Source organism: Mytilus trossulus, chromosome 8, assembly GCF_036588685.1.
Source record: "Mytilus trossulus isolate FHL-02 chromosome 8, PNRI_Mtr1.1.1.hap1, whole genome shotgun sequence".
Taxonomy (NCBI): domain Eukaryota; kingdom Metazoa; phylum Mollusca; class Bivalvia; order Mytilida; family Mytilidae; genus Mytilus; species Mytilus trossulus.
This window is the reverse complement of record NC_086380.1, coordinates 68,562,911-68,575,006: the sequence shown is the minus strand read 5'-3', so window position 1 is coordinate 68,575,006 and position 12,096 is coordinate 68,562,911. Positions and strand designations below refer to the sequence as shown.

The window sequence follows — 12,096 nt, the reverse complement described above, 5'->3', positions numbered from 1 at the left end:
CGCATGTGGAGCAGGATCTGCTTACCCTTCCGGAGCACCTGATATCACCCTTAGTTTTTGGCGGGGTTCGTGTTGTTTATTCTTTAGTTTTCTATGTTGTTTCATGTGTACTATTGTTTTTCTGTTTGTCTTTTTCATTTGTAGCCATGGTGTTGTCAGTTTGTTTTAGATTTATGAGTTTGACGGTCCCTTTGGTATCTTTCGTCCCTCTTTTAAGAAAATTCAGCTAAATTATTTCCATTGGCGGTTCCAAGGGGGGAGGAGGGTCCGGTGATCGGCCATCTGTTCAAAGTTTTGATTTTTCTACCCTGTATACCACATTGCCTCAAATTCTCATTAAGAAAAAATTCACACACCTAACTAAATGGGCATTTAAAAAGTCAGAATGTGCATGCATATACATTTTCAAACTCTTTTAGGTCATTTTTAGTAGTAATAAACAAAAAAAAAAATGTCAATTGAACATGCTTTGATACTATATATGCCCTTAAATTTTTACTTGATAACATTTTTGTTCGCTTTGGAGATTCCGCATATCGTCAGGTTATCGGAATTCCAATGGGGACTGACTGTGCACCACTTATTGCGGACCTGTTTTTGTATTGCTATGAGTTACAATTTATTACAAAAATCAGCAAAGACCCATCGAAACAACATCTGATAAACAAATTTAATAATACTTTTATATATTTGGATGATATTTTGGCTGTCAATAATGACGATTTCAGTATGTATACTTAAGAAATTTATCCTGTTGAACTTACTTTAAATAAAGCTTAATACTTACTATGACCATTGCCCTTTCCTCGATCTTGATATCTATATAAGTAACGGAAAGCTTAATACTAAAATATATGATAAAAGAGATGATTTTTCCCTTCCTATTGTTAATTATCCATTTTCAGATTGTGACGTTCCCTTGTCACCATCTTATATATACGGTGTTTATTTATCTCAACTCGTACGATTCGCTCGTGTATGTAACAATGTTTTAGATTTTAACGAGAGAAATTTATGTATTACTTAAAATTATTACACCAGGGTTTTCGATATCACAAACTAGTCCAAACATTTACTAAATGTTATCATCGGTATAAGGACATCATTCGTAAATATAGCTCAACATGCAGTCTTCTTATACGTTCAGGTAATTCACATTGATTTTTTATGGAAATGTTCTTTATAAAGCACAACGATGTCAGTATTCATCTCAGAAACTTACAAAACCTTTAAATAGACTTATTAAGAAGGGATATAGTTACGATACTGTTGTCAGGTCATTAAATATTGCATATTTTGGCGTTGATATTGATTCACTTATAGGGTCTTTGCATCGGAACTAAACATATTTATTCAAAAACCAGTCGTTAGCATGACACGGGTTATGTTCTTCTCATATATGTTATGATGGAATGATACTAAAACCCTAACGGGAAGGATTTTGCCTGATATTCATATGATGAAATCATAATCTGGAGCTGGCATGTCAGTTAACTGATACTAGTCTGTTGTTATTTATGTATTATTATCATTTTGTTTATTTGCTTTGGTTACACCTTCTGACATCAGACTCGGATTTCTCTTGAACTGAATTTTAAATATGCGTATTGTTATGCGTTTACTTTTCTACATTGGCTAGAGGTATAGGGGGAGGGTTGAGATATCATAAACATGTTTAACCCCGTCGCATTTTTGCGCCTGTTCCAAATCAGGAGCCTCTGGCCTTTGTTAGTATTGTTAATTATAATTTTAGTTTCTTGTGTACAATTTGGGAATTAGGATGGCGTTCATTTTCACTGAACTAGTATATATTTGTTTAGGGGCCAGCTAAAGGACGCCTCCGGGTGCTGGGATTTCTCGCTACATTGAAGACCTGTTGGTGACCTTCTGCTGTTGTTTTTTCTATGGCCGGGTTGTTGTCTCTTTGACACATTCTCAATTTTATTTGTCATAAAAACCTGTGGTACAATGTTTGTTCGGTGTGAGTTAATGCTCCTTGTTTGACTATGTCTTTTGATTGAGTAAATCCATTTAACTTTATATTGTATAGTGTGTCTTTCTATGTTTTGATGTAAAACTATTGTTTCAGATACGATTGAAGGTTGGGACCTAAAACATTTAAACCTTCTGCATTTGGTTGCACCTGTCATAAGTCAGGAATATGAAATATGTTATTTTAAAAAAGAAGATTAGCAAAAGAAAACACTTTGCTGATTTTTGTTTTACAGTTTACTATAAAATTTATATGCCAATAACAATATTAGGACTTGATACGCAGGTACAACTCATTCTTACATTGTTAAAAATGTCTACTACATATATATCCTGTGAATATGTACCGATTATCAGGTTATCTGCATGTTGATATCGTAAAATATCAGCTGCGAGACATAATATGAAGCTTTTTGTCGAGTGAGCGTAGCGAACGAGATCAAAAAGCCTTCATATAATGTCAAGCAGCTGATATTTTACAATATCAATATGCAGATAATCTGATAATCGATTTATCGGGCTATATTTGCGTGTTTCGGAAGTGTTTTCTTTGTTTCGCCATCACAAACATATGACTTGATAAGTTCGGGTCAAAGTTATTAACGTCGGTTCAAACATTATGACGTCGCTGATATGTCCGGGTCAAAGTTATTAAGGCCGGGTCAACGTATTTGACCAGAGTGATATAGACAGAGGGACGACCGATAAAAAATTGTATATTAAAACATAAACAGATATTTCGCTTTTTTCGACTTAAAGGGACGATCATTTGTTTTTCGGAGTGGATTGGATATTTTTTTTTATATTCAATCATATTTGCTGTTCTTTCCAAACAAATCTACACAGAAAATATAATGGTCGTTCATTATCATTTGAATGTTAGAATAAATTGAATTCTGCTGTAACTGTTTGTCTTGACTTTTTATCAACTGCCTTCACTTCTAATTCTGTATTCCCTATAACAAATGACACTTTCACATCCCTCTCTTCTTGACAGACGTCGGGAAAATGAATGATTACGGATCCCAAGGGCTTACAGTCCGTCTCATTTATATAAACAGGTTTTTCATTGGATGAAAAATACAATTCAAATTCCATTGTTTTCTGATTGGGATCTATAGTTAGATATTCGCTATCAATAGATGTACCGGCATCAACAAGTTGGTTCTTTCTGATAATAACATCAAAAATGTGCTTTGCTAACTTCGAACCGTTTTTCTGGACAACAAGATGTGCTTCATCGTGAATAGCTGGATCGAATTCATCGCTGATGCCTACACCGTATGTATATCGCATTACACGGGATTGTACATAGGACGGGTTGTGGCCAAATAAAACGGCCCCTTTTAAAACAGTTAACCCTGCTGCTTCAGGTACGATAACTCTTTTATCAGGAAATTCAGATTTCACTTTGTCTTGCATCAAGGAACTTTCTGCAAATTCACCTACAAGAAGTATCTGAGATACATCAGATACTGCAGGTTCTTGAAGCCTCGTTTTGATAAGATCTAATATATTATTGATTGTCACATTAAAAAACGCTTTCATTAAACCTACATCAACATGCATTGTATCATCATAAAGTTCAATAGCACTTGAAAACTTTGACGCACTAATAGCAGACCGGAAGTCCTTACCTAATACTTGTTTACATTTCAAATCCAAGACAGATAATGGAGTACTGACTTTCACTTTCTGTGAATTTGTTGTAGTAATATTGCGCTTTACAAGTTCGAAACCTTGGAAAATGTTAATGTAAGCCATTGGATAGTTTTGTTTAATATCTGAAATAATGTCTTGTCCAACTATGACGGTAAACATTTGTAAGAACCTATCATCCACCGTGGCACCACCATAACTGTTTCCTGTTGCAAAGATCAATTCTCGTAATCTTGAACTTGATATTTTTTCATGAGCTGTAATATCTGTAGTGCCACCTAGAAAGTTAAAAAAAAAGTTTTTGTTTTCAATACATTTAAAATAATTCATTAAAAAAACATGACAAAACAAAACATAAATGGTCGGTGCCTAATTCTGTTCACCAATTTGTTTTCCTACAACACATTTACACCGTGACTACATATTAACTGATAATAATACACCATAATTTTAAACTCCTGTCACCATTAGAAATTCTGTCGATGTGTTGCTATCCGCTTGTCATACACATAGAGCACGCATCTTTTTGTTCATTCAGTCGTGAAATAAACAGATAAATCAACAAAGTTAGCTTTAGATTATTCGTAAACGAGAAAAATCAAGCATCCTATACAGACTGAACAGACTGTACAAGTATGGAACGACTCAGAAAAGAGAACATAACAATCAAGAAATTTAAAAACGGACGAACAGACGGACGAACGGAAGGACAGTAAGTAAGTAAGTGAGTAAGGGACTAACAAACAATTTGTATTTTAATTTACCTCCTAGAGCAACAATTAAGTATTTTGTTCCAGTAAGAGAAGCGCTGAAGTCGGGCAACTGTTGTTGACAAAAGATGGATGCGGCTTCCGGTTCCAAAGCTATCTGAAACTGGTCTTCTGGTATACCAATCTACAAAGGGAACAGTCTGAAATGTTTATGCAAGACGGGGAAGCCAGGCTTAAAAAGTAAACAATAAATTTTGTTTTTAAATATAGCCCAAGGTTATCTTAATGTTCAAGAAGAACGTCTCAATATTTTGATTAAGAAGCTGTATTTAATGGCATTGATAAATGAAATACTGATGTCATAGAGATCATTCAAAGCGAAATGATATTCAATCATAGAAACTTCCTTGTTTTGGTTTTAAGGGTTGCATTTGCTCCCTACAGACAATAAAACACCATGTTGTTATAGCCTTAATTAAATTTACTTTTGCATAAGACTAAAATCACTTGCAACGAAAACGCCACCGACATTAATTTTACATGTATCTATAAAATATTTCCTTTTAATCAATGAAGATCTGGTAATTATTTGTATCTAGCATGGTATATGTTTTCTTACAAAAAACTTCAAAAGACCATTTTATCTTTCAATGGTTTAAAAATATAATTTCTATACTTACAAAGTCGATACTTTTTCGTAAGAACTGTTTCGCAGCATCATTCCAGAAGGTCGGAACTGGCATTACCCATCTTATGTCCTCCATCTTTACGTCTAAGCCTTTACATTTTATAAAATATACCAAGGATTTCTTGAGAACCAGAATAGTTTCTCGAAAAACAATCAAAGCTTCTATTGGTTTTCCAGACATATCTTGTATCGTCATTTCAGTTGAAATATGCTAAAAAAGGGAATTTATTATTCTTGATTTTTTTACGGTTTAAAAGTTAAATTATATTAAAATATATTATTAATTTGTATAAGCATGTCTTGACTTATTTGTTATTGTGTATGTATTTATATTCGATGAAAAGCTCATTAGACTTGAAGTTTAAATAGTATATCAATATGCCAAATCAAAATAAAGTCACAAAAGCAATAGAATGAATGAAATCTTTACTACATGGTCCTTCTAGTTACATGTAGCGAGAACGGCCGAGTAGTTTAACGATTGGTATATTTATGGCAATAACGCCATCAATTTATCTTAGAATTTACCTCATTCTCATAAAGATCCATTTTAAATTTCTGCAAAAAGTAATGACCAGTGTGTTGTCCAGTTTTGACCAATTCAGTATATAACCTGATTGCATCGTTTCCAAACCCTACGAACTCTTTATTGGGACTAAGTAATAAACACGTAGGTACTTTCTCTACGTGATGTATGTCCAAAGGATTCTGTCTTGTCGAGAATGCAAAACCAGAATATGTTGTTCCTAAATCCAATGCTGCAACGACTTTGTAATCATCTCTACACGAAGTTATATCTGTAAAAATCAACATAGATCAACACCTCACAGTTTTCCTTTGTTCAATATGCATCCAAAAATTGCTACTTACACGTTTTGTTTATCCAACATCGATTTTACATATACTAGTATTCATATTCCCATAATTAAGTGAAGAGGTAGGGGGCAGTGAAAATACTACATACATGCAAATTAAGCACTTGCTATTTGAAATATTTGGACTCATAACCTCTGTGTCAGTTGATCAGTTGACATGGTAGTGATATAGAAGTTAAACACCACACTGCATGCGTATGTCTGACAAGTATAACTAACGTATAACTTCTATGATTCTCTGGACGTTTCTTATATCGGAGTAAAATATTAACTCAGTTTTTCGTAAATAAATCTCGTAGTTCCCATTAAGGAAAACACAATACTTTATAAGCCAATGATTTATATGTTTTATATCGCGCCACGTGTTTCAATTTTCATATGAAGCTCCTCGCTCACTTAACACACAACGTTAAAATATAATGAATATAAATGCATATATAGAATCTCACTGTCTAACTATGATGATGGAATCTGAGATTTTTTACTTACGTTTGGCTGTGTCAGTTGTGCCTGATACTGCGCCGTGTTTTGCTGCAAAGTTTTTAGAAAATTAAATTGAGTAAAGTTGCTAAACCAAATTTTGCTACCAAGTTTTAATGAATGAAAGGGTGAAAATAAAACGTATTTGACAGTATTAAGTTTTAATTTATTTTCAACGTATAGTACTTTGAATCAAGACTTGAATCAATGAGAGAGCCTAGGAGTTAACAAAATAGAGAATAGTGTGCAAAAAATTATACAATAAAGAAATGAAGACTCCTCCCCTATTTCACCGGGACTTTCGAGACCCTGTTTGAAAGTATCTGACTTGCAATAACACTGCTTTACAGCTGCTATAGAACGATGTATTGAATCGACGAACTCTTTAGAAACTTTAAATCTTAGAATGCCTCGTGATGACTTCTTGTAATGTTTTTTTGTTTGTTTTTGTATTGCTATCTAATCGACATTATCAAACAAATTAGCCGTATCAGAAACTAAAGGAAATACACTTTCGTAACGTGTTTAACCAATTAAAATGATTCTTCCGGAAATATCACCTATAATGCATAAGAATCTGAAACGGCCATTGAATCCCATTTTAAATGTAGACCTTGTATTGAGGTAATTATTGCTAAGTTAATATAGCTGGAACTATTAATGCTAGGAATTTGCATATGCTAATAATGTATTTACATAATTTCCATCCAAATGGACCAGGATGTGTGTACATAGTCTTCTTATCTTTTAATACATCTGCACGTCTATGTTCCCGCCGTACTGAAATGAAAATAGTTTGGTTAATGTACATTGCATTATGTTCGTAATTTAAGGACCATCAGATATAACACCTTTTGAAAAGTAAGATGAAGCTGTTTATATTTGTGCGTTCAAAGCGAAACGTTATCACCAAAATGAACATAATAAAAGTTGTCAAATCCATACAATTGTATTCTACAATCTTGTAACACTTCCGTGATCTATGTAGCATCATTTTGATCGAGTTAAGCCATTGAACCCTGCTTCCTTTGTTTGTATATGTCCAAAGTTACCTGATATTCAGTGGTTATTGTTTGTTGATAGGGTTCATAAGTGTTTCTAGTTTCTCGCTTTTTGTGGGAATTTTAGATTAAACTTTCGGTTTTTTTCCTGTTTGAATTTTTCTACACTAGTCATTTTGGGGCCATTTATAGCTTGCTGTTAGGTATGAGCCAATGCTTCGTGTTGAAGACCTATAAAGGTTTAAATTACTTGTTACACATTGAGACTCGGCAGGAGAGTTGTCTCATTGGCACTCATACCACATGAGTTTATTTCTAGTATGACCTTTTGAATCAAAATCTATTCAAGCATGCGCAGTAACTCTTACCTTTTGGATCCGTGTCTTGCTTAATGGTATGGCATTTACTACACGATTCATTGTTAGCACTATTTTCTATAAAACATTCAGGGCAGATCCACATTTTGATAATTTCTAAAAATAAATAAATAAGTCGTCAAAACATCATAAAATAACACGTACATTTTTTTCGTGTTAAAAGTGAATTACATTTTTAATATACACTACCGTGTACAATTTTTTGTTGTTGTTAATTATTGCTTTTTTGTTTGTTAATTAATTTTTGAACGGCATTAACCCTCCAGTGCTGGATATAACTATTATGCATATCTCAAATATTTTCTACGAATTAGATATTTGGTTGTTTGTGTAGATCCTTGCTAATTTCTTCTTTAAATGAATCTCATTTTTTGTAAAATTAGACAAATTGCTTATAAAGAAACTTGTCTGTCTTCTTCTACTTTTTTCAGACCGTCTGTTATTTGATCTTTTCAATTATAAAGTGGACGGAATGTAATCTCTAAAAAAATATATTTGGGTTCTCTGAAACATCAATTAAAAGTTCTATTATAAAATATTGAAAATAACACGTTTTATTATTTCTTGCGTCTGAAGCGCTTTTCTGGATTTATCTTCACAAGGAACGCTCAAAGCCGAACATTTGAAATCCGAAGATAGATAAGTACCGAAAATCGTTGAAAGAGCTATATGTCAAAAATACCTAGAATAAATACTCAAATTCATCTAAAGCAAACTTTGGGTGATGGAGTTGAAACCTTAGTTTCATAATAATTTCAAAATATTTTAACGGACAATTTTAGTAAAGTTTGTTAAATCATGTCAGTAACGAAGCACTGACTACTGAGCTGATGATACCCTCGGGGACTGATAGTCCTATTATAACCGATCCATAACATAATACGCAAAGCAATGATGGATCCAGAACTTTTCATAAAACGGGGGTGGGGATGGGGCACTGACTGCCCAAGAGGGGTCCTGCTCCAGTTATGCCTCAGTGATTAATTATATATAATTAACCTGGTTTTTTTTCCACAAAAGGGAGATCAGGCCCCCTGCCCCCTCAATCCGCCGCTGCATAGATTTGCAAATGATGTGATTAATGGATTCACACGTAGGTACATTGATAACATTTCTGTGCAGTGAGGCATTTAACATGTTTAGTTGCATACTAAATTTAGAACATATGTGTTACGTTCATTTTTTGTACATAGATGAGGCCGTTATAGTTTTCTCGTTTCAATTGTTTTACATTGTCGTTTCGTGGCCTTTTATAGCTGACTATGCGGTATGGACTTTGCTCATTGTTGAAGGCCGTACGATGACCTATAGTTGTTAATTTCTGTGTCATTTTGGTGTTTTGTGGAGAGTTGTCTCATTGGCAATCATACCTCTTCTTCTTTTTTCATATTTATAAAAAAAAATTAAACGATATGAACTTCAAATATATATTGCTATTGATCGAATTTGACATATTAGATTATACGAGAGACTAACTTAAAGGTTGGAAATAAAATACAAAAGCAAACTCATAATCATAGTACACGGTTGGTAAAGACCAAAACTACATGTTTACATTTTCTACAGATAATAATAATGATAATGATATTAAAATGATTGTTTTTAACTGTATATCATAGTTTTTAAAACACAATAATACTTACATTACAATAAGGATGTCATTAATTTTCTACACAATTTCTATAAGATAATTATGTAATATACAAGAAACTAAATTAACACTTAAAAGCGGAAATAAATATACGACACATACATGTATTTATTTATAAACATACACACATATTTAATATATGACATAGGTAGTTATAAATATCATATGACATGGTTTACTTAGTCAAGGGATCAGACGAGATAAACTATCAATCATTGTCAAAGCAATAATGGTTCTATTTAATTTTGACGACCCTAATAGAGTAGAAGATTTCAGTAATAGTTATACACAGGGAGATAGGTGTGTCTGGATAAAAAAAACTCGACCGGAGACCGGAGGGGTTTCTTATCCAGACACGCCGTATCACGAGACGGGGTGTATAACTAACCTCCTATTATAAACCATTTATTTGTTAACATTGATTATTAAATGGAAAAAGAAAAGAAAGTGTATTTATTGACAATATAAAACCATGATTTATACAACTATTTTTTTTTATTATTTTATTACATGAAACCCCACTTGCTCAGGGGGGGTCCGCTTCCTATATACAAGGAGATAGGACGTGCCGCTGGAATAGGTCACCTTTTCAAGCTTGAAAATATGTGAATATAATAGGACAGGAAAAGTTTCAGAAATATATGATAAGGTCAATAAAGTCCCCACAACTGAGTCTGACAACTTTCCTAGTCTTCCCGTCTGTGTTTAATCAACTAATTTTCTCTCTTTTGACCGTTTGGCATTCCACTATTACACATCAAATGAGACCCACACAATATGGGAAAAGGTAAAAAATCCGTACGCAATATATTAAAAGATATACATTTTTGTAATCTGAATTATATGAAAAGGGTAGGGTAACAGAAATCCAGCGGCACCCCTATGAATTAAAGATTGAAGTGCATTGCGCCCCCGAGCTCACTAGTAACCTTTCTTTGGTTATTTTCGCCCAAACTTCGACAAATGAGTAATTTACAAATGTCAAAGTTGTTTTTGCATATTCTCGTTAAATACATGTGGTAATATGGATCAGCAGGTCAAGGTTGAGTGTTTCGCGTATTCTGATTACAGAAAATAAATCATGCTCGTTGTTGTATACAGGTGTCAATATGGAAGGATATGAGACGGACGACGTTTTGTGGAACGCGCATTCGGCAATCCTCGGTAGAATCCGCTACTCTCTTTCTATTAGATGAGGGTACGGAATCGGCCGAGTTGAGACGAATGGTGGCAAGCGTTGATACTAAAGATAAAGGCAATGTTATAACCCAAAGTACTTACCTTTATCAGTTTAATAATAATATCGGTACTTATCTTGATGATGGAGCGATGTTTAGGTTTGGTTTCCATTCGCACTTGCGTACTGCAATCACTGGATTTTTACGGGAAATGTCCTGATTCATACGGAAAACGGCGAATTAATTGCTGGAAGTAAGCAATTAAAAAAAGTAAACTTCTTCCATATTTGGACAAATTATTAAATTTCCTGGAGAAAAAAGTATATGTACATGAGTTTTCTAATAAAAAATAGCGTCATAGTTATAAAGAACATATGCATAATATTTTCGAATTTGCAGTTTCATATGACTTTAGAAAATAATAAATTTCTATTGTTACGAGAAACAATGGACTTTGTTTGCGGGATGTAGAAGCGCAGTGATTTCCTGGTCAAAATCCATTGTCTATTCAATTTACACTTGTTTCAGAAATAGAAACTATGAAGTATAACAATAGAACTGGGGTATTATTTAATAGTTAGACCTTCAAACAAGTGGAAAGCACATCAACAGCCGTCAGATAGAATAAAAATACATGTACATTGTCGAACAATAAAATCAAATGTAATTGTACGAGATTTATGTCTTTAAACAGCACGAAAAGCGTCCGCTGAGCTTTTTTTTCCTGTTTTGTAGCGAGTAAGATAAATAAATTGTATCCTTTTATTTACAACAGACATTTTCATGTGTCTTTTCCTAAATTAAGATAGACATCTCTGAATTCACTGCAAACTAAAGCTTAAAAACAGTCGGAACTTTTATTTCCCAAGACCTCATTGGTCAGGTGTTATTATAAAACGTAATGACAACATTAAGGATGTTCACTACTCTGTTAAAAAATAACAAGCTTTTTAAAAGACTATTATGAATTGATAGTATATAAATAAAGAAACAAAAATTTATAAACAAATGGGGGGGGGGGGGGGGGGGGGGGGGGGAGGGTTACGTGAGCTCGTTTTCGAAATATTAGCCATTGAAAATTTGGCGGAAAATTATTCTCTCTAGATTTTTCATAAATTTAACATTGACACCTTTTTTGTTTCAAACATTACGAAAAAAACCAAGAATTTTATAAATTTTGAAATATGGCTTTTTAGACTTTATTTTATAAAATTGTAAAAAGAAAATTAGGGGTTAGTGGGCAAATTTTTATAATGACAATACATGAATAAAACCAGAGGATTCCGAAAATCTGGCCAAAAATCCAAAAATGGAGGAGCAAACATCATTAACATAAATAGAATAAGATCAAAGAGCAATGATATGCATGGAATTACCTGGTTACATAATTGTTGCTGTTGCATAACATGCATGTTAAATGGAACTTGCAGTGGAAGGCAATTTTAGTCTATAATTACATCTTCATCTGAGACGTTGCGCACGATA

At 33.3% G+C, this 12,096-nt stretch overlaps 1 protein-coding gene across 1 annotated transcript; it reads right to left on the bottom strand.

The window, feature by feature from the left end:
* Positions 1–2,253: 2,253 nt before the first annotated feature.
* Positions 2,254–9,529, bottom strand: LOC134681323 (heat shock 70 kDa protein 12A-like). Its single transcript, XM_063540897.1, has 8 exons — positions 9,426–9,529; positions 7,774–7,878; positions 7,101–7,184; positions 6,414–6,455; positions 5,578–5,846; positions 5,042–5,260; positions 4,416–4,545; positions 2,254–3,929 (listed from the first exon to the last, which is right to left on the bottom strand). The coding sequence occupies exons 2-8, from the start codon at positions 7,865–7,867 to the stop codon at positions 2,872–2,874; spliced, it is 1,896 nt and encodes a 631-aa protein (XP_063396967.1). The 5' UTR covers positions 7,868–7,878; positions 9,426–9,529; the 3' UTR covers positions 2,254–2,871.
* Positions 9,530–12,096: the final 2,567 nt, after the last annotated feature.